This window comes from Sinocyclocheilus grahami, unplaced genomic scaffold, assembly GCF_001515645.1.
Source record: "Sinocyclocheilus grahami isolate Dianchi unplaced genomic scaffold, SAMN03320097.WGS_v1.1 scaffold440.1, whole genome shotgun sequence".
Lineage (NCBI taxonomy): Eukaryota > Metazoa > Chordata > Actinopteri > Cypriniformes > Cyprinidae > Sinocyclocheilus > Sinocyclocheilus grahami.
In genome coordinates, this window is record NW_015505619.1 from 455,919 (window position 1) to 478,770 (window position 22,852).

At 37.6% G+C, this 22,852-nt stretch overlaps 4 protein-coding genes across 4 annotated transcripts in view; all 4 read right to left on the bottom strand.

Annotated features, from left to right (window-relative positions):
* LOC107552012 (protocadherin gamma-A8-like) overlaps positions 1 to 4,335 on the bottom strand; it is a 15,157-nt gene extending 10,822 nt beyond the window's left edge. The window contains exon 1 of the mRNA XM_016233823.1: positions 2,676 to 4,335. Within this exon, the coding sequence (XP_016089309.1) occupies positions 2,676 to 4,250 (1,575 nt within the window). The 5' untranslated portion in view covers positions 4,251 to 4,335. The remainder of the gene's footprint in view (positions 1 to 2,675) is intronic.
* A 743-nt stretch (positions 4,336 to 5,078) lies between these two features.
* On the bottom strand, positions 5,079 to 7,122 carry LOC107552013 (protocadherin alpha-3-like). The gene has a single exon (XM_016233824.1). The coding sequence runs from the start codon at positions 7,047 to 7,049 to the stop codon at positions 5,079 to 5,081; it is 1,971 nt and encodes a 656-aa protein (XP_016089310.1). The 5' UTR covers positions 7,050 to 7,122.
* Positions 7,123 to 7,433: 311 nt separating this feature from the next.
* Positions 7,434 to 10,886, bottom strand: LOC107552014 (protocadherin alpha-8-like). Its single transcript, XM_016233825.1, has 2 exons — positions 8,586 to 10,886; positions 7,434 to 7,469 (listed from the first exon to the last, which is right to left on the bottom strand). Exons 1-2 carry the CDS (start codon positions 10,884 to 10,886, stop codon positions 7,434 to 7,436), a joined length of 2,337 nt encoding a protein of 778 aa, XP_016089311.1.
* A 6,633-nt stretch (positions 10,887 to 17,519) lies between these two features.
* LOC107552072 (protocadherin alpha-C2-like) lies at positions 17,520 to 22,753 on the bottom strand. Its single transcript, XM_016233889.1, has 2 exons — positions 19,889 to 22,753; positions 17,520 to 18,518 (listed from the first exon to the last, which is right to left on the bottom strand). Exons 1-2 carry the CDS (start codon positions 22,298 to 22,300, stop codon positions 18,495 to 18,497), a joined length of 2,436 nt encoding a protein of 811 aa, XP_016089375.1. The 5' UTR covers positions 22,301 to 22,753; the 3' UTR covers positions 17,520 to 18,494.
* Positions 22,754 to 22,852: the final 99 nt, after the last annotated feature.

A 22,852-nucleotide genomic window follows, 5' to 3' on the forward strand; every position in this document is an offset into this window, starting at 1 on the left:
GATTTTAGAAAGTGGACAAAGCATAACGTGCACACTTAACAGCTATGTGGATTTTAGAAAGTGGGCAAAGCATAACATGCACACTTCTCGTGGCACCCTGAAAGAGCAGCCCATAGATAGAAATAGCCCATCTTTCCAAAAACGCTATGTCTATGGCTAAAATGCTGGAGTGGCTAGCAGTAAATCTGTAGCTGAGGGAGCAAACATCCAGCTCTCAATCGAGAGGGAGCTCAACCTACAGCATGTTCCAATGGTGGAACAGCTAGCAGTTATTTAGCTGAGGGAGCAACACACCCAGTTCTCAGTCGAGAAGGGGGCTCGACCTATAGCATGTTCCAATGCTGGAACGGCTAGCAGTAGTTTACCTTGGCTGAGGGAGCACAAACCCAACTCTCAAAGAGAGGGGGCTCGACCTGCAGTGTGATTGTTAAAATCAGAAGGGTAAGCATACTGCAAGCTAGCCAAACACTCAGCGCATCAGGGAGGTAGAGGAAGGGCCTAAATCGCCTGATGCTGCTGGTTCCAGGTGCTCTGGAGAAACAGAAAACTCAAACTTCTCATGTGAGAGGAGAACTCCGAATTCAGAGGAATAACGCTGCTCATTCCAAGTAACCCTCTGATAAAGGGTAGCACTGCTCAATACTACCACGAGGACAGCCCATGGAGCGAGAAATCCAACTCCTCAGAGAGGATTAACGCTCGAAAGAAAGCACCATACTCACAGTAACCCTCAATGTGAGGGGAGCGATGCTTCCAAAGTGTGTTGACAGAGACACACTAGTTGAGTGGAGCCCAAGTTACCAGGGTCTAACCAACTAAGAGAAAGGGAACGAGGTCAATAACGCGTAACCCTTACCATACAGGATTTTAGAAAAGTGGGCAAAGCATAACGTGCACACTTACCACTTATGTGGATTTGTAGAAAAGTGCACAAAGCTTAACGTGTGCACTTACCATAGTATTTGGATTTTGGAGTTTTCCAAGCATCTGCTCACAGCCAAATGGGAGAGGAAAGCTCAAATACAACCCTCAAAGGTGAGGGGAGCACTGCCCGAGACAGCATTTACAGCAAGAGAAGAGGAGATATCCTGGTGATCGGGAAGCCCCTCAGGGCGACCCAGATACGGTAGACCAGTCAGGGTAGCATGAAAGCGTAACCCCAGCCCGGACGTCCAGGAAATTTTTGCAGTTACGCGCCGGGGGCCTGATGATCACGAAGGCTCCCGCAGAAGCCTGTGTTATGGCCGCATGATCCAGGAAGTATGAAGCCGAAACCCGGCTTTTCTTATGGGCTCAGACCTGGACTTCGTGAAGACCGCTATCCCGGTCTTTCAGCAGGTCAGCCTGATATGCTTAGAGCAACACCATCGTGTGCAATGAAGCGACAGCCCGACCTGCTGCTGCTGCTGCGTATGCTCTGGCATCCGAGTGAGATGTCAAGAAGGGGAGTCTTAGAGGAAAAAACGGCCTCTTCCATTCCATCTCAATGTTTATATGGAAAACAGGAAGAAAGTTCATCGAGATACTTCGTGACGTCACTTTCTTTACCCGCTTCACGGCAAGTAAAGCCTCGCCGTGGTGCGATCCATAATTTCCAAAAGCTCATCATACGTAGGGCAGGAGGATTGGGAAGGCTCAGGCTGAGCTTCTTTGCCCTCCTCAGACATTTCCTGCTTTTGCTGGGCTGATCCCAGCAGAGCACTGGCCCCTGAATCAGACAATGTTAATGAAATAACATCATCCTCCAGCGGCTCACTCTCGTGCACAGCTGACGAACGTGAAAGGGAAACCCCTCTTCAAACTCATCGGCCAGATCCACCTGCGATCCCCATGAGCTCATTCCCTTCCGTGCTTCAGCATCGGCGGGTAACGAATTGCGGGAAGCAGACAGCTGCCCCTTTTTCCTTGAAAAGAGAGACAAACGAGAGTGGAGCTTTTCCCTTGGAAAAAACGCTCACAGTGCATGCCGATTGCCCCCTCGGAGGCATTGCGTGCGTGCTCTTCGCCCAAACAAATAACGCATAGATCGTGTGTGTCACCAGATGTTAAACAACGTCAACACGGATGCACACATCCTTAAACGCTTTGCTAGTGCTTGCCATAATGAGATGAATAGAGATCGCTCTTACCACAGAAATGCACGCTTCAAACAAAACAGTCAATGAAGACGAAGAAGAGAACGATGTGTGCTCCCCGCCTATTTATACTATAGTCGCACCGGTAGTGACGTCATGGCTGTCGCCGGCCAACGAGTTGGTGTTTTTTCAATGTATGCTTCAGACACGTTTCACGACGAGGCGTTCCCATAGTGACCCCTAGAGGACGCAGTTCGAAGTTCCCATGAAAGGGAAGTAAAACGTATCATCTTAACAACTAGCGAAAAATTAAAGCAATATTTCGACTTTGTCAATAGCATCCAGTGTTTTACTTATCTTTGTTTGGGTAGCCTACACATTTTTTATTATTATTATTATTTTTAAATACTTTAAAAAAGGTATTTTTTTTGTTCATAATACTTTATTTGTTTTATAAAGATCTAAACTTAAAAAAAGGGAAAAAACAGTTAAAAGGCCTTAGAAAAAAATCGAATTAATCGTTTTTCAAATGTTAATTTTACAAATCTAGAGTAAAAGTAGAAGTGAAATGCACTACAAAAGCAAGTAACAATGTCTTACCTTCTCAGTGCTCGGAAGGGTTTGCGTGCGCGTAAAAGTATCTTCTCCATTAATGCTGATCAGTTCCGCGTCTGCTGGCGGAAATGGCGAGGGGAAAACGACTACATCACTCTTTATTGTGTCGGAACTAAAACACACGTCGTACTGTTGTGTGGATTTAGAGAAGGACCAGCTTCCGTCTGGATGTGTGCTGATCACTGGAGCGCTGTAGTTAATAACGGGTGCTGGAAAATCTGGTGCATTGTCGTTAACATCTGAGATATGTAGAGTTATAACAGTGCTGCTGGAAAGAGACGGAGTTCCTTCATCTGCAGCTGTAATTGTGATGTTATACAGAGAAGCACTCTCTCTGTCCAGAGGTCCGTCTACCACTAGAGAATAATGATTGTTATATGATGTCTCCAGTTTGAAAGGAAACGAGCCTTTCAGAGCACAGTGTACAATCCCGTTTTTACCTCCATCTTTATCGGAGACTGTAACTAAAGCAACTGCAGTTCCCGGTTTTGCATCTTCTTTCACACTTTCCAGCAGAGGAGTCGTAACTATCTCTGGCACGTTGTCATTCTCATCCACAACTTCTATTAAAACTTTACAGTGTGTACTTTTAGGAGGACTGCCTTTATCTCTCGCCTGAACTCGCAGTTCAATTGCAGAGTCTTCTTCATAGTCAATTTGTCCTTGAACAGCAATTTCCCCTGATTTGGAATTAATTGTAAACCGGTTCGTTTCATCGGTATTTTCATGACCAAGAAATGAATACTGAATTTCACTATTTATGCCCTCATCCAAATCACTGGCAGAAACAGAGATTATTTTGGTTCCGATCGGTGAGTTTTCCTTCACTTTAACTTTGTACAAAGGTTTTCTGAAAATAGGTTTATTATCGTTAACATCAATTACGTCAACAACAATACTCAATGTTCCAGATTTAGGAGGTTTTCCTCCGTCAACAGCGGTGAGTATTAAGTGAATAGCAGCTTGTTTTTCTCTGTCTAAAGCTTTCTGTAGCACTAATTCAGCCAACATACTCTTTTGCCCGCTATGAATATCTAAAGAAAAATATTCATTTGAACTGAGTTTGTAGTCTTTCAGAGAATTACTGCCAACATCTGAATCTTTTGCAATTGGTAGAGGAAACCTGTCCCCCTCATTTGCAATCTCTGTAACATTAACAACATATGTGCTTTCTGGAAAAAAGGGAGCATTGTCATTCACATCCACGACTATAATTTCAAGCCGATAAAGTCTGTGAGGATTTTGAGCAAGAGCCTCTAAATTTAACGCACATTTCTGATTGCTGCCACACAACTCCTCGCGATCAATCCGGTCTTTGACAAACAGCGAGCCCGTTTTTACATTTACATCAAAATACTTTGCATTTGATCCTGCAGGCATAATCTGAAACATGCGTGATTCTAGTTCCTGAGCACTGATCTTCAGGTCTTTTGCTATATTCCCGATCACAGTTCCCTTATTTACCTCCTCGGAGACGGAATAGACAATCTGGCCAAGCGAAGAGTCCCATAAAGACAGAAATACAACGATCCAGAAGCTGTAATATTTTGTAACATCCATTCTTGTGCAGCAAAATGTCCTGTGATTATTTACTGTAAAAACGATTGAAACAACTAAACAGACATCTGTCGACACAATCAGACATCACGACGCAGAAGCGATAAGCCTTGGTTATTTACACGCCTTCAACGCATTTCCTCTTTGTTCTGATGCTGTAAAGGAGGAGCTCAGATCAATCTCAAAGTCATGGTCTGCAGTGCCACCGCGTGTTGTAAAAGTGAAGAGACAATTATGTCACTTCATAAATGTTTTTCTTAAACGGAGTGAGCCACACTTATCACCTCCTAAATTAAGTCAAATCTAAGCCTTCAACTCTACGCAGTCATTACGAAACAAAAATAAAAAATGTAAATAGGATAGAATAGAATATGGTGAGAAGGAATATACGACGTCACTGACACTGTCCGTGGTACTGAAGTATTTTTTGCTCTTTAAAAACTAAACAGGCTAGTGTTAAGCCACGAAACAAACAAAAATCAACTAACAAACAGCAATATGGTATCAAAATGTAATCGTTCCAACGTGCAAAAATAAAATTTGAAATACAAAATAAATAAAAAATAAATAAATATACGCTGTCTTGCAGTGTACAAAACCAAAGTCACTGAGAAAGTAGAAACGCAATACAAGCAAATAACTATGTCATGAAATCCCAAAGCTGCACAGTGATACGAATATATATGTCCCAAGAGTCACGAGATGCTGGAATAACTCACAAAACTAAAATGTATCATGTCAACAACATGTGAAAAATTCGTTTCCACTTTATCAACAGCATCCAGTATTTTACTTGTTAACATCAGTTTGGGTGTGCATGAACTTTTATTTTTAAACACTTGAAATATTGGGAGAAAAAGATAACTCTCCATTATCAGACACTGTGATAAGAAGAGGGTGAGTTTTTAAGTCATTGTCACTCATTCGTCTCTTAGTCCTTATTTCTCCAGTGCTGCTTCCAATGCGGAAGAGATTCGTTCCTTTGGGTTCAGTTAGATGATAAGACAGAAGTGCGTTATATCCAGAGTCAGCATCAACAGCTCTGATCTTGGCTACAAAGTATCCCGCTTCAGCAGAGTAGGGAATGTTCTCACTATTAACTGATCCAGGTTCAGAATAAGGCGGTAAAATAACCGGACTGTTGTCGTTCTCATCCAGAATAAACACATTTACTGTTAAGTTACTGCTTAGCGATGGAATACCTGAGTCTGTGGTCTGAACGACAAACTGAAATGACTTAAGGTCTTCATAGTTAAATGATTGTTTACTGTACAGGTCTCCGCTCTCACTATTTATGTCAATCGTAGAGACCAATGGAATGACAGTTTTGTCTCTGCTAATTATAGTATACGAAATATGAGCATTCTCGTTGATATCTGGATCTTGAGCAGTCAATGTCGCTATAATGGCACCTGCTGGACTGTTTTCTTTTAAATATACGTTCTTTACAGTTTCTGGAAAGCGTGGCGCGTTGTCATTCACATCAGATATATGAACTGTGATAACACTGGTACTAGAAAGTGAAGGAATCCCTTCGTCTGAAGCTATTATTGTGATACTATAATTCGCAATTTCTTCTCTGTCCAGTGGTCCATCTACAACTAAAGAGTAGTAGTTTTTATATGAGGACTCGATCTTAAACGGAACCTGACCTACGATATTGCAATGCAATATTCCATTTTTTCCTCCGTCTTTATCAGATATTGTAATAAGAGCCACAGCTGTTCCGACTTTTGAATCCTCTTTGATAGTACTCGTCAAAGAAGTCACCATCAGCTCGGGTGGATTGTCATTCATATCAACTACTTCAACTAACACCTTACACTGTGAACTCTTAGGAGGGTGGCCTTTATCTTTGGCCTCCACCCTCAATTCCACAGCTGCATTTTCTTCATAATCTATATTACCTTTAACTGCTATAAGTCCGCTGTCGGGGTTAATTGAAAATAAATCTGATGCTTTGCTAGTTCCTTGCTTAACAATAGAAAATGTTATATCACTATTTATTCCCTCATCTAAATCCGAAGCGGAAAGGGAGATGATTTGGGATCCCAGAGCAATATTTTCGTTCACTTTCACTTTGTAAAGAGATTTGCTAAAAACTGGGGAGTTGTCGTTAAAATCCAAAACATTAACCATTATTTCTAATGTTCCAGACATTGCAGGTTTCCCTCCATCAACAGCAGTCAGTGTTAGATGAATGACAGGCTGTTTTTCTCGATCTAAAGCTTTAACCAGAACCAGTTCGACAGTGACACTCTGTTCGACGTTCTGCACATCCAGAGAAAGGTGCTCGTTGGGACTAAGCTTGTAGGTTTTAACCGCATTGTTGCCCGAGTCTGGATCTTCAGCCAAAGGAAGAGAAAATGTCTCTCCAGGAGAAGAGACTTCCGTTATATTCAGTATCTGACTGCTTATAGGAAACGATGGCGCGTTATCGTTGATGTCAATTATATGTATTTCTATTCTATACATGCTCAATGGATTATGGGCCATTGCTTCTAAAAGCATCGTACATTTCTGATCAGTAGAACAGAGCGATTCTCGATCAATTCGATTATTCACAAACAGATTCCCAGTCTTTAAGTTCACCCCAAAATACCTTTTGTTGGTTCCATATACAATCTGAAACATGCGAGGTTCCAGTTCCTGCACATTGATGTGAAGATCTTTTGCTATATTCCCGACAACGGTTCCCACATTCACTTCCTCGGAGACGGAATATGCAATCTGACCGGAGGATAAAGTCCAACAATAAGACAGCAGAATCGTAGTCCATATAGATCCAACATATTGATTCATCTCTGCTTAAAACCAACAATTCAAGATTTAAACGAAACAAATAAACACTGAACCAAAACAAGCAAAACCAGCTCGAACAAGGTTCACTACACAACCGCAGAAGACACCGCTGATTTGAGAAGGTTAAGATTGGTGCTTTGGAAGGAGGAGACATACAAATAAGCCAGTAATTTTGGTCTTGCAAAATTTTCACGGTTAACAGCGGCTCCAGGTGGTTTCTAATGGAACTGTAGTGCACTATTAAAGTTGCTCCAGGAAAAGCTTCAAGTATAAAAGGACATAGAAACTCTGGAAAGTGTATTTTTTAAACGCACTTACACGACACAGTAGAATAGAGAGGCAAAGAAGGGCTTGTGTGATGATGAGATTATCTTAAATATCAGGTTAACTGTCCACTATCAGTTTCCACACTGAATAGGCCTATCCGTAACATAAACAAGTGTAAAGATTTTGCAAGCGGTAAAATAAACGAATAAATAAATAAATCAGCAAATCCTTAAAGAAGTAAACCTTAGCTCAGTGGGTTCGTGTTTAAATCGTTAACAAAATAAACTTTAATGATAAAAATTCCAGTTGTATAAGAGAAGACATGCACAATTAAAACAACTGTCGCTGTCCAGTGAGAAGTTCTGAAATTCAAACAGGAACTCTGCTTTAGAACATCTTTTAAGAAAAGAACGAAAATGCGAAAGAAGAAGAAGTATTTGAACACGTTTTTTATGATAACTTTTGTGGACTAATTTTAATTGCAATAATAATAATAATAATAATAATAAATAGGCTAAATAAATAACGCAAAGTTCTGTCCCACATTTTGTACTCCATCCTGCTACAATTTTACGGTGAAAAAAAATTAAAAATAAAAATAAATCTGTGGCACCAAGGACGTAACATTATTTGGAATCGTTTACATCAATGAGTGAAATGAATATCATTCCATTTAGTACGTTTTTTAAAAAGTATTTTGTTGATTGCGTTTCTCAAAGATATTCAGCCTCTCAGTTCTGAATTCTTCTACAAGTTGTTGCGCGCCCACAAATCATGATTTTAAACTCTATTTAGACTTATATTTTATATGAAATGTGAGTTGCAAACTAAATAGAAAATGAAAATACTATAAAGCAGCAATTTTTTGTACACTATTAGTGGAAAGCGTGAAAAATAATAAAACAACCCTCCATCATTGGTGGCAACTTGTCAGCACATCATGATATTCCATTTCAGAAAAATGCAACCGGATTGGTTTCGAATGAAAAATATCTTAAAAGTATAACAAAAACACAACAATGAGCTTTTTACCACAAACAAATAATGAGACATAGCTATATCTATTTATTTATTTCCCCCCAATGAAAGGAGTAGGTGCGCGTAAAATATTTTTTTCTTCTCCTACTATAATTTGTAATAACATGAAAGACACAGAGTTATGAACACATAATGAAAATTAAATGTAATGACAGCTAAACAACTTCTTAAAGCTTGAAAATGTGTTTCAAAATAATAATATTACATAAAGAGAAATCACCTACATCTTACCTTCTCGGAGGTAGGAAGAGTCTGTGTGCGCGTAAAAGTATCTCCACTATTAATGCTGATCAGTTCCGCGTCTGCTGGCGGAAATGGCGAGGGGAAAACGACTACGTCACTCTTTATCGTGTCTGAACTAAAACACACGTCGTACTGTTGTGTGGATTTAGAGAAGGACCAGCTTCCGTCTGGATGTGTGCTGATCACTGGAGCGCTGTACCTGCTGAAACTGCTGTCTGTCCTGTAGCATTTAACTGCTATCAAACCCACCAGACTCAGTAAAAAGATGACTGATACTGAGACAATAGCGATGAGCAGATACAGATTCAGATCCGAAAAACTCTCCTCTTTAACAGGAACTTCTGTGAATGATGTCTTTATGTCATCCAGACTCTCAACAACCACAACATCCATGGACATAGTTGCTGAGAGCGATGGCTCTCCATTATCAGACACTGTGATAAGAAGTGGGTGAGTTTTTAAGTCATTGTCACTCATTCGTCTCTTAGTCTTTATTTCTCCAGTGCTGCTTCCAATGCGGAAGAGATTCGTTCCTTTGGGTTCAGTTAGATGATAAGACAGAAGTGCGTTATATCCAGAGTCAGCATCAACAGCTCTGATCTTGGCTACAAAGTATCCCGCTTCAGCAGAGTAGGGAATGTTCTCACTATTAACTGATCCAGGTTCAGAATAAGGCGGTAAAATAACCGGACTGTTGTCATTCTCATCCAGAATAAACACATTTACAGTTGCATTACTGCTCAGAGGAGGAACACCAGAGTCTGTTGCCATAACTTGAAAGTGTAAGGTTTTTACCTGCTCATAGTTGAAAGTCTGCATGCTGTATATTTCACCAGTCACAGAGTTTATGCTGATTGCTGTCGATAACGGGACACTGGGACTATCGAGTAATGAATAAGTTACCTGAGCGTTCTCTCCATAGTCATAATCTTGGGCAGAAACAGTCGCTATCTGACCACCAGCTGGACTATTTTCTTTCACGTAAACATTAATAGCAGAATCTTGAAATCGAGGCGCGTTGTCATTCACATCAGAAATATGAATTGCTATAACTGTGGTTTTTGATAGAGGTGGGGTTCCTTCATCTGTAGCCGCAACTGAAATATTATACTGTGCAGTTTCTTCTCTGTCAAGAGTCCCTCTTAAAACAAGCGAGTAGTATTTCCCCTGTGTAGTCTGTAATATAAAAGGAGAGTTTTGGGGAATAGAACAATGCACTTTTCCATTTTTACCCCCATCTTTATCTTGGACCGTGATAAAGGCTATTACAGTGCCTTGTTTTGCATCTTCACCTACATTATCCAGCAGCGACGAGAGTGCAATGTCAGGTGCATTATCATTGATGTCAAGTATCTCAATGAGGACTTTGCAGTGCGATGCAAGCGGACTCTGGCCTCGGTCCCACGCCTCCACGCGGATCTCGTACGCATTGATGTCCTCATAATCCAAAGTGCCAGTAACTATTATTTCCCCCGTGGTGTTGTTCACCGCGAACTTATCTGCTATTCCTTTTTGGCCTTGTTTAAATTTATACGCGACTTCACCGTTGAGACCCTCATCAGGGTCAGTGGCATTAAGCTTTAGTATTGTAGTGCCAAAAGGCGCGTTTTCTAAGACTTGAGCTTTGTACATAGTCTTGGAAAATACCGGTGCGTTGTCATTTACATCTAAAACAGTAACAATAACACTTGTAGTGCCAGATCTTGAAGGTTTTCCTCCGTCTACAGCAATTAAAACCAGCTGGATCGTAGACTGTCTCTCTCTATCCAACGCTTTTTGCAGCACCAGCTCTGGAGAAGGACCACTTTCTGCATCTGTATTCACTTCTAGGCCAAAAAACGGATTGTTTGACACTTTATATGTGGTAACTGAGTTGCTTCCCACATCTGGATCTTCTGCGCTAAGCAATGGAAATTTGGTTCCCGGTAATGTTAGCTCAGAAATGTGGATATATTGAGCTTTTTCGGCAAAATGAGGGGAGTTGTCGTTGATATCCGATATTTGTACTTCTATACTGTAAACATTCAAAGGATTATTAACAATGGCCTCCAGGCTTACTGTGCAAGTGTGAGTATTGGGGCACAGCTGTTCTCTGTCCTTTGTCTCTTTCACATAGAGAACGCCAGTTTTTAAATTCACGGCAAAATTATTCTTAGTTGACGCTGAAACAATCCTCAGCCCGCGCGCTTCTAAATCATCCACTTTTAGATTTAAATCCTTGGCTAGATTTCCAACAAATGTTCCTGGACTCACCTCCTCGGACACTGTATAAACAATCTGCCGCGACATCACATTCCCTGCTAGATAGGAGAGCAAGAATGTAAGGAGAATCCATACAAACGTAGCTTGTTTGAACGATGCCATCGTTTCAGTGATTAAGTAGTTGTTCACAAACAGCGATTTGGTGAAGGTTTATCCAAAGAGAGAAAAAAAAATCCTTGCGGTCTTCAATCTCCTTCTCCAGAAGACAGAATTGATCCCCAACATGCAGGTCTTCAGTGCTTGTGTGTAAGGTGGAGCTCCACGGAAACACGACTTTCTTTGGTTTGTTAGTGGATAGTGCCACCATATGGTCATACTGTACAGGGAAACAAGAGTTTGAATTCTTTCTCGGAATATACAGTGTGTATTAATGGCAAAACAATTTCGACAATATATATATATATATTTATATAAATATATTTTGAATAGATCTGAATCATTTTATTTTCCCTGCTATATATATATGGCCCCTTTTGTATATTTTCAGTCATTAAAAATAACATTACAAAATGTTCAAAATGTGTAAAGAATATGTATTCTAAAATGTATTTAAAGAAATATATTTGTATATGTATTTTTGTCAAAATATTTTATCTTTCATAACGCTATGACTGTTAATACATTATAATTGTATTTTTCTTTCTCGATTACTACCCTAAAACATTTTGAAGCGGTGGACTGATTGATTAGGCTATTTCGACATTAGTACAATTTTAAAATAATTTGACATTTTTACTTTACTGTATTTCGTTAATAATATAGTTTGTCCAGAAGGGAAAGACACTATACAATTGATTATCATCACTATAATGCACAGTAAAAAATCAAAACAACATTGGACCCCACTTAAAAAATTATAATAATAATAAAAGCAATCTCCAAAATATATTTTTCTTTACCACAAAAGAAACAATGTCATACAAGTAGGAGGAACGACATGAGAGTGAGTAAATGATGACATAATTTGCAGCTTTGGGTCAACTCAGTTTATGTTTAAGTTTGCTAAATAGCCCCCACTAGTGCCAGTGAGATGTGTGACACTGCCAAAGAGATAATGACATTACACGTTTAAAAGGGCTGCAGAATTTCTCGTTTGCCTATGCCATGGCAAATTAAAACAATGCTAAATCATATCCTTGACGTTGAGGGCACCCTAATTCATGTAATTTCATACATTTTATTTATTCAGTTGTAGGTCAAAACATTATATTACTTGCATTTTTGATGTTTTTAGTGTTAAAAAAACTTCTCTAAATCTTTCTTGTACGTAACATGTGAATTTTGCATGATCTTGGACTTCACACATTCATATTCATTACAAGGCTAAAATGTTAAAAACATAAACAGAACGTTTTGTTCAAGATCTTGCTTTGTAATGTCATTTTATAAAAATGTGTTTATAATAGTGTTTGACCTAAACATATTATATGCCATCAATGAATATTTTATATAATACATTTCCTATTTACACAGAAATTACTTGTAGTAGACATTGTATGTACTTTAATATGTATTAACTGAAATATACACTCTCAGAAAAAACAAGTTAACCATATTAAAATGAAAAACAACTGGTAATAAAAACTAGCAAAAACAACAGAATAAGTAAAAGAAGCAAACATGCATGCAGGTAACTCAAGACAACTTACAGCATATTACAATTTACAGTGTTAAATTCATTACATTTAATGCAACATACTTGTGATAATGGACAGTATGGGAGCATAAACCCAAGTAATAACTGAAAACTCAAATAAAATGGGAATCATAAGTCTGATTAATTAATTAAGCTCCAGAAAATCAATAATGTGGTGGCTTTAAAAATTATTTTTTTGACAGTTACAGATTTAAAAACAAAATGGTTGGAATAAAGAATCCTAAACTCCAACACAAATAAATAAATAAATACATACATACACAAACATTTTAGAAACAGTTCTTCAGGACAATATGATTTTTAATAACAATATGTAAGGAAACTTTAAAGAACCATCTTTTTAGAATGTTGACTACAATTAAAAATAATAATTTTTATTATTTTACTGTGTTTATTCAAGCTGCAAGAAAAGTACTGTAGTGCATTTTACTTGGTCACAACACTTGACATTTTTGGAGTTTAAATTTGATTACAACAATGAAAAAATAAATGTAAAAACATGCAGTGATGGCAGACTTGATGTTGCATGTGTTTTTAGTTGACACTTTGACCTCAACTACTTCTCCCAGAACATGAAAAACTAGAATAGCACAAAGTGGTGCCTTTCACCTGAAGACACCCACAGGGAAACAACAGTTATCATTTGTATGCATCCGATAGATCTGAGAGTTCTTATAACAACATGAAGAGACTACGAATGCATCAAAACACAGATACAGACTCATCTCATTATGTTAAGAAATACTAACACAAAGAGAGACATTTTCAGAGTTGTGAACAAAGATTTCGAAACATTTCTTTCATGTCTGTCATTTTTAGGAAGTGTGAGGAGCAGAATGTATGGAGCAGCTACAGTGTGTTCAATGCTGTTGTGTGTTCTGCTGACTGTCATCGTAGTGCTAAGTGTTCAGCTCAGTACAGAGACTCACCTGTCAAATTGTGATCAAGAACTTAAGAGATGAGTTTCAAAACAAGTATACAGACCTCATGAAAGAGAAAAACCAGTTACAAAAATGAGATAAACGAGAGAGACCAGGTACTAATTGAGAATATAATTAATTAAATATAACAAAAAAATAATGGAACCCAGTTAGAAATCAAGATCGCCAACCTCATGGAAGAGATAAAACAGTTACTATCTGAAAATAAAAAACTCAGTAGTTACATAAACGGGCCCAAATCCAATATGACCAGTAGTACCTCATTCACTTATAAGAAGCCATTGTTTATTATTATCCAATAAAATTCTCACAGTCAGTATGATATCACAAAATTACACAGAAAGCAACAATGAAAATTTAAATCTGATCTTTTGATTCAGGTTATGGAGGTCTGATGAGTTAAAAAAATATAAAAATTTCTAGCAACTCGTTACATGAAATCTGTTTATTTGGATCGTAGGACATTGTCTCTGAAACACCATGACATACTGTATATGTGATGTGTCTTTTAATGCTTTGCTTTTGTATGTTTAAAATTTTAAGTACTTTGTAATGCCATTTTTCACATTAAATCTTTGAAGTGATGAACTAACCCAAGCAGAACAAAGAAAAATAAGTGAAATAACAGATTTCAAGTAAAATACATAATACATTTGTTTAAAGTAAAATCAGCAAAACTTGTATTTTGTGTGCAGGAGGACAGCCACTTGGTATTAGCCGTTACATGCTTCAAACTAATTTGTTAAAAATCATGCTGTAAAAAATAAATGGTTGAGAAACTTTAAAAATTCAAGGCAACATAATGTGTTTAGAATGAGAGAAGTTCTCTAACTATTGTCCTAATACTTTATTTTCAGTTTGAATTTGTTTGTTGACTAAATGCTCATTCAGCCAATACATTTTTCAAGACAAAAACAGATTTCTTGTTCAGCAAATGTTCATTTAGTAACACAAAAAAATGAATTTGTTATAAATTGATTAGTCACTAAATCTTTCTTCGTAAAAAAAAGAAGAAGAATCATCCTACAAAGCAAAGATTATCTAATATAGTTTTAAATGGTTGAACATACTGACAATCAATGCATGGAAAAAAAATGAGCTCTTTACATTACAACACAAAAAATAAACAATAACGACAAAATAACAACAAAAGTTAAGTCAGCAAACAGTGAAACAATAACCCTTTAACAGTAACCTGACCAACATTTGTGTGATTCTGTTGGTCAGACAGGGTTGTTAGGTAGAAAATTGAATTTTTGCTAAATTTTTGGATGTTCATTTTTTTATTTGTTTAGCTCTGTCTGCATCACTCAACATAGTGAGGACCCAGTTTAAATAAAAGAAGCAAACACGCATGCAGAGAACTCGAGATGACTTACAGCACATTACAAAATACAGTGTTAAATTCATTACATTTAAAACAACTTATTTGTGATAATGATAATAATAATAATAATAATAATAATAATAATAATAACAGTTTTACAGTCAGAAACAACATCCAGCACTGGTGCATATAAAAGACAAGAGATTAAGACAATATAACACTGAACTGATAATCATGAGATGGAAATATTTTACAAATGTTGGATGTGGTTTTGTCCTTTAGGACAGTGCACTCTAAATGAAAATGTAAAACATTTATATTTTTTACTCTAAATGGCATTTCTATGATGTTTTGGAGATTTATGTGGTTTTATATTATTCACAAAGAAAACCAATGAGCAAAGAATACTGAATTTCATGTCTGTTACTTTTAGGAAGTGGCTTTACGTGTTACAGAAGCCACAGACCAGCTTTAGCGTGCCTGTGGTCAGATACAGAACTGCAAACTGCACTGTCAGGCTATGCGTGCTAAATAGCCCCTACTAGTGGCAGAAATATGTATAACACAAATGCATGCGTTACACAGTACCAGCAGAATTTCCCTTCTGTTCATTCAACACCATATCAGAATTCAAAAGGTGTACATATCCTTGAACTGTAACTGTAATAAATACACAGACAAATTGTAGAAGCACACTTAAAAACACATTATACATAGATGGCTTATTGGGTATTTTAATCATTTTAATATATTTTAAGAACATTATGTATATTTTATTACTATCCCTTCAATTAGAAATTTGATGCAATATCTATTGGAGTTTACAGTACTCATTTGTATGTGAATCTGCGTATGTGTTTCTAAAAGAAAAGGATAAAGTGAGATAGAATAAATAGGCAGTTGGACAGTATGTGATGGGAGCTAGGTTAAAAAAGGTGTGCTTCTCAAAATCTGAAGAGATGGAGGAGTTGTCATGGCAACTGTTTCTATGGAGACAGTGTTGCCTAGGTCAGCACCAATGAAGCGGTGTGTTTTGTCATTATGTGACCATATATCCTCACACACTCTCACAATACAAACACCTCAGAAATATACTGTAAAAGCTTTTATTCACATTGCAGTATTTACAAGCAAAGGGCAAATCATAAAGTCCAGCAAGGATACAAAGGCATTGTGTACTGTTTGCATAAGGACATTTCGCAAGTAAGGCAACAGAAATACAAATACTGAAATGAGATGAAATTGTGACGTGTATGCTGATAGTATTAACATACTGAACTTCATTTCATTTTTTGTCATTTAAAATTTTCAGGCACACTTTTCTCTGCCCTAAAGCAAACAGCTAAAGGCACAGCATTTTACTTGTGTCATGTATCTCTAAATTCTTAAATCTGCTGCCAGGTACTCCAAATTTGAGCTGTCACCTTTCAGAAAGTAAGTTAAACTGAATTACATGGCTGTCAATACTAATGGCAACTTGTAGTATCATTCTGTGTCCTGGTATCCGGATGTGTCAATCTAAATACAAATCACATGTTTCAAGTGACCTATATTGCTGTTTTCTCTCCCTCTCTTTCTCCTTGTTCCTCCTACACCACTTTTTCTTGCACTATTGTCATTCCTTTCCACCTTCCCACTCACTTCAGAAGCTGAAACATTGTTTTAATACAAGTAAAGGAATATAGTTTTGATTTCTGTCATGACATAGATCTACAAAATGCTATAATGAAATTGTTGAATATATCACCACAAATAATACATGCTTAAAACATTGCACTGTCATCATATAAGAAGCAGCATTAAATACATTAGCAAGCATTTGTATCCCAATTTCAAAATACAAAACAATATAAACCTCAAAAACGTATGTAAACAAGGCCAGAAATGACACTGAATAGCAATTTGATAGTACAATTGTTGATTCTTGTACAAAAAAAGATCTATAGGTTTATATTGTTGTCAATGTGGCAAGGTTATTATTCTAGCACTGGCTACATATATCTTCAAAAAGGTAGATTAATAAATGTTTTAAACCTTTTTGTTGTTTTTGCACCTAGTACAATAAGTTTGCACAAAAATTTTTTTTTTATGTCTCCTTGGTTTTCAGTAAAATTTTGGCACATCCCTATGGCAGATGCCATACTGATGTACTGGCAACACTTTACAATAAGGTCTTATTAATTAACATTAATTAATGCCTTAGATAACATTAACTAACAATGAGCAAATACATGTTCTATTGTATTTATTCATTTTTAAAATAAGTTCATACAAATACAACTGTTCATTGCTCAGGTCTATAATATTAGTATATTACAGTGATATTAATATAATATTACAATAATATAATATATGTTACAACAGATACAACTTTAGATTTTACAGAGCCCCTAAAGGGGCATGGTGGTGGAAATAATTCTGGGTGGGAGGAAAAAATCTTTTATTTAATTTTTTTTTTTTTTGCATTCCCTCTCAAAACTTTTGTTCTCGGAATGCAAAAGTTTTGCAAGGGAACGCAAAGTTTCTCGAGGGAATGCAAATGTTTTGCACGAGAATGCAAAAAATGTCAACAATTAATTTTTTACTCACACCCCAATTTTACTCCTCCACCATGTCCCTTTAGGGGCTCCATATTATTTTAATATTGAATTAGTATCTGTTGCAATTAACATTAACTAAGATTAATAAATGTTTTAGAATTGTTAGTTTATGTTAACTAATGTAGTTAACTAACATGTCAAACCTTTTTGTAAAGTGTCATTCATGTGATTATTACTCTTTGTAGCATTTGTCTAGGATTTCAAATAATGTACTTTTTTAATGCTTTTTAATGTTTTAGGCCATTTATGGTATTTGGTAGACAGGATAAAAATGAACATGAGTCATGTGCACCAAATAGCTGGCAACCCAAGTGTTTTGAGGTATAGACAACGCCTGGCTCATTAGATTGTGCTCATCTGATCACAGCTTTCTCATCAGCGTGTTTTAACAATGTAAAAATAGAGCATCATTAATACCAGAACCCTTTAACAGTCTTGACCCTCTTTTCATCTCTTTACCAGCTGTTTTGTAGTTCATAACTTACTAGAACCAGAAAGGTGAAAGTCCAGTTCTTCTTGTAGTCATGAAGTATCACTTCTGTCTTTGCTCTGTAGTAGAGTCTTTTAGATACAAAAAGTCCATCTTGTTTGTCTTAGCCATGCAAAGTCATGCTCAATGTGGTTACAAGTGGCTGATATACAGTAGTTAGACCCAGCCTTAAATCACCACAAAGCCGCACTGAATGTCTCTCTCTCTGACACCATGTTGGTCTTGAAAGTCAATTGAAAGTTAATTCTTCTATTAGCCAAAAAGGCAACACGAAGAGCAGGAAGCTGGAGAAGAAGTGATGGTCAAAACAACTCAATAGAAGTAAATGAATAATCTGAGTTGTGTGTTTCTTTATGCCTAATCTGACACAAGCATTGCAAGAGCACGGAAAATAATAAGTAATATAAATTCAATGATTAATATTATAAATGAATATAAAATATGGAAGAATATTAAAATGCTCTCTTGAAGCTACACACAGAGGTGTTTGAAAGCTTTGACTCTTCACAGTCTTGAATCGAATGAAACCCTGAAAAAAGGTAAAACAGAAGATCAATCTGTCTGTCACGGACAGTGAGCCTGGTGTGGAAGGTTGTAATCCATCAGTCAGCATGTCCAGATCATGGTAAATCACTGCTTGACTCCTGTCAATAGACAGAAACATCATTAATCAAACAGAGTCACGACTGTAGTCATTCTGAGCACAGTTGACATTTTGCATTTTATCAGTTTATGCACTCTCTAGAAATCAAAACTATGACCTTGCCATTGCTAGTGCCATGCTCTACTGTTTGAGCTCTATAGCTTTTAAATAGATTCATTTTTATGTTACATGTTGTTTTTCATTTAGAAAAAAAAGAATAGCATGACAGGGTGTTCTTATACACTCTGGGTGTTCTTATTCTTATTTTTTATTTTTTAAATCTCTGCCTATCTCTACTTTTTGTTCATTATTTCATCTGCAACTATCCATGCCTTCTGTTTACCCTTTAAATGCTTACTTCCTCACTTTACCCATAAAGCTTCGTTTTTTTCTGGCCAAAATATATTTCAAATATACATGTTGTAAACAGCACAGAGTAAGATTTTTTTATTATTATTTTTAAATAGATAATGTAGTTCGCTTTAAATCTTCAGTGCTTTTAAACCTTCAAATATATTGCAAAATGTACTTCAGTCAGTGGGCGAGAAAATATATTTCCAATCATACAATTAGGTAACTGCAAATATATTTTGGACAACATAAAACATTTTTTAATTGAAAATATATTTATATAAAGACCAAAATATATAACAAAAATATTTATGTAAAAATATATATTTCAAAAGTTATGTCAGCAATATTTATATTTTGTACATTTGAAAATGTATGATATGATATCACAAATATGTCTGAAATATAAAAAAATATATAAGTTAATTTATTTAGAGACAGCATAGGAAGCACTCTAAGACAGATTTGAGACCACTTTTACTTTACATTACTGTTATTTTACTTTGATTATTTCATATCAGAAAAAGAGAATCATCATATCACATCAACGCTGCAAAAAAGTGCAAAATTCTCACTTGCAATGGTTCTGTCTCACTCTTCCTTTACTTCACACCCCAGTGCTTATCATACTCAGTCTCCCACTCACATCCAAATTTAGACACATACTGGTGCATTAATACTAGCGGTTCAACTTTGTATATTATAAATATGAAAACAAAGATCTGCTTTGTTACTGTTTATTATTTACAGTAGACATTTTTTATTTATTTTAATCAACAGGCCATTTTTAGTGGATGTCTGAAATCAGGTTTACACTCATCACATTAACTATGAAAGTATCACTAAAGTTTGAGAATCGGTAAGTGTCCAGATACTTAATCTGAACTGTATATGCATTATTTTATCATTTAAAACCAGATAACCCTATTTTTGTGAAATGTTTCAATCAATTTTTGAGTACTTTTTGCAGTCACTGTATATGCATATAAGTACATACAAGTCTAAGTGAATTTACAGTACCTGTAAAGTGGAAGACCTTGAAGCACTGGTCTCAGTCAGTGCAGAACTTCCTGGGATGCTTGACACAACAAACCCCGCTCCGTTTGGAAGGGGCTGCCGCACCACCACCTTGCCTTTTCTAGTCTCTGCCAGAAACAGACTGTACCAGTAGGCATCACTAGAGATGAGAGTAGAATCAGCAATGGTGGAAGAGTTCCTCTGGCTGATGATGCTGTTCCTACCCTGAGGAGCTGCTTGTGAGGGTTTGGGTTCTTGACATTTCAGCACAATGATCACCAGGATGGTTATGAGCAGAAGAAACAACACCGACCCCAAACCGATCAGCAAATACAGGTTGAGATCAGTAAACAGGTCGTATTCGATAGGCACCTCTGTGGTTTCGGTAAACTGCGTGACCACTTGCTCCACCGTGGAGATCTTGATGGTCACCGTGGCGGAGCGAGGAGGATCGCCGTTGTCTCTGGCTATGATGACCAGGCGCTGATGTCTGGGGTCTCTATAACTGAACATGCGAGTGGTTCGTATCTCACCGTTGTACTGGTCGAGGCTGAATAGCGTGGTGTCGGTGATCTGGAGGAACTGATACGTTATTCGAGAGTTCTGCATGGAGTCGGCATCCAACGCAATGACCTTGGTGACCAGGGATCCTTTATCGCTCGACCTCGGGATTACTTCTTCTATAACAGCACCTTGCGGACACCATGGAGAAACTATGAGCGGCGTGTTGTCGTTTTGGTCCAGGATGATGATGTGTACGGTCATGTTACTACTAAGGGAAGGAACTCCTGAATCTCTAGCTTCGATGTGAAACAGAAACTCCTTCTCTCTTTCATAGTCAAACGTGCGTAATGCGTAGAGGTTGCCGTTCTCGGGATTGATGGAAAACAGCATGGACATTGAGGTGTTGGCGATCTCCTTTTCTATGATGAAGTAAACAATATACTGATTTTCATGCAAGTCTGGGTCATGGGCCGTTAAGGAGGCGAGCAAAGCCCCAGGCTCATTGTTTTCCATTAAATGAATGGTATAGAAGGATTGAGGGAACGTTGGGGCGTTATCGTTGACATCTTGAACTGTAAGACTGATTGTTTCGTTATCAGTCAAAGGTGGGGTTCCTCTGTCGGTCACATAAAGTGTGATATCATAACTGTTTTTGAGCTCACGGTCAAGCGATTCAGTGACTAGTAACTCAAAAAAGTCTTCAGATGACTTATTAAGAGCAAATGGTAAAATCTCAGCATTGTGGATGGAAAGAACAACCTTACCATTATCTCCAGAGTCCCTGTCACTCACACTGATGACGGCGATCACTGTTCCTACAGGGTCATTTTCTTTAATCGAACTCTGAAAAGATTTTATTGTAATCTCAGGATGGTTATCGTTTAGATCAGTGATGAACACCAAAATTTTACACTGACCAGCAAGTGGATTCACGGCCTTGTCCTTGGCTTCAACATACATCTCAAAGCTCTTCACTTCTTCAAAGTCAATCATGTCTTTTACTCTTATTTCTCCATTGCTGGGATCCAACGAGAACTTTTCTTGTGTTTTCTCGGATGTGTATAAAGTGAAGGAGTATATGACCTCTGCATTGACACCCTCATCCAAATCGGTTGCATTCAGCTGCATAATCAGTGTCCCGATTGGTGCATTTTCAATGAGGTCAACCGAGTACACTTGTCGATCAAACTGAGGGGCGTTGTCATTGGTATCCAGCACTTGGATGATAATGCTGGCCGTAACTAAGCGCGCAGGTACGCCGCCGTCCACGGCGGTGAGGGTTAGTGTATGTACGGCTTGTTTTTCTCTGTCTAAACTCGCTTTTAGCACCAGGTCGACGTATTTAGTCCCGTCACTTCCAGACTGGATTTCAATCGTAAACGTGTCGCTGTCACTCAGATAATAGGTCTCGATTGAGTTCTCTCCAACGTCTGCATCCACCGCGTTTGTTAAAGAAAATCTCTCTCCGGGTGTTGCTGATTCTGAAATATCGAGCGGTATTCTCTCCCTTCTGAACTGAGGCGCGTTGTCATTGATGTCCATAATTTCTAATTCAATATTAAATATGCGTACTGGACTCTCGATTATCACGTCCATCTTGAGGAAGCAAAATGATGATGTTTTGGCCGGGCATAAATACTCCCGGTCAATTTTCTCAGCGATAAACAGTTCTCCAGTGTTTTCGTTTATTTCTAGGTATTTCTTGCTATGGATATAATCCAGCTTTACCTTTCGTTCCAACAGACTGTGAGCGTCAAGGCCCAAATCCGTGGCGATATTTGCGAGCACCGTGCCCACTGGAATTTCTTCAGGGATGGAGTATCTTGTTACAGCCGAGGCGAGACTCCACATCGCGGAGAGGACGACAAAACCGAGCTGCCTCCTCCTCCACGGATCCATTGCAGAGCACATGTCAATGCTTTCACTGTCTTAGAAAATAGAAATATAGTAGTGTGTTCCAAAACGAATCGAGGTTAGCGGGTGTTTGGATTCTTGAAAACATCCAGCAGAGCATCGCCATAGCGCCGTGCCGTGGATCCCGCCCGCTGATCAGATTCAGCTGAGCTTCAGTGCTGCTCTCTCTGCATCCGTCCAACAGAAAGCCAAGCATGGCTGTTCTCGCATCCTCCCCTTAAAGTGAATATCAGTAGCGCAGCGACATCATGTGAAGATAAAAGTTTGCATAAAAATATATTTTAGGACAAAAAAAAAGGTTATTTGTGAAAGAATAGTATTTCTGCTCTACATTTGAAATTACTTTTGACTTTTTTGCGAAATACCGAAACTCTTTATTAATGTCCTTAATGAAAGTCTTTTTTATTGTATAGTTTGGCTGCAAATGTTGAAAGTAACACAAATGTATTGACATTTGTTAACACTGTTTTTGTTTTAATGTTTTAATTATATATATATATATATATATATATATATATATATATATATATATATATAAAAAAAAAAACA

Coding starts and splice junctions, on each gene's coding strand:
- LOC107552013 (XM_016233824.1), bottom strand. CDS start 7,049: ATGAATCAATATGTTGGATCTATATGGACTACGATTCTGCTGTCTTAT.
- LOC107552014 (XM_016233825.1), bottom strand. CDS start 10,886: ATGTCGCGGCAGATTGTTTATACAGTGTCCGAGGAGGTGAGTCCAGGA. Junction 7,470..8,585: donor CTCTTCCTACCTCCGAGAAG/GTAAGATGTAGG, acceptor TGTTACGGATAG/GCCTATTCAGTGTGGAAACT.
- LOC107552072 (XM_016233889.1), bottom strand. CDS start 22,300: ATGTGCTCTGCAATGGATCCGTGGAGGAGGAGGCAGCTCGGTTTTGTC. Junction 18,519..19,888: donor CAAGGTCTTCCACTTTACAG/GTACTGTAAATT, acceptor GTCTATTGACAG/GAGTCAAGCAGTGATTTACC.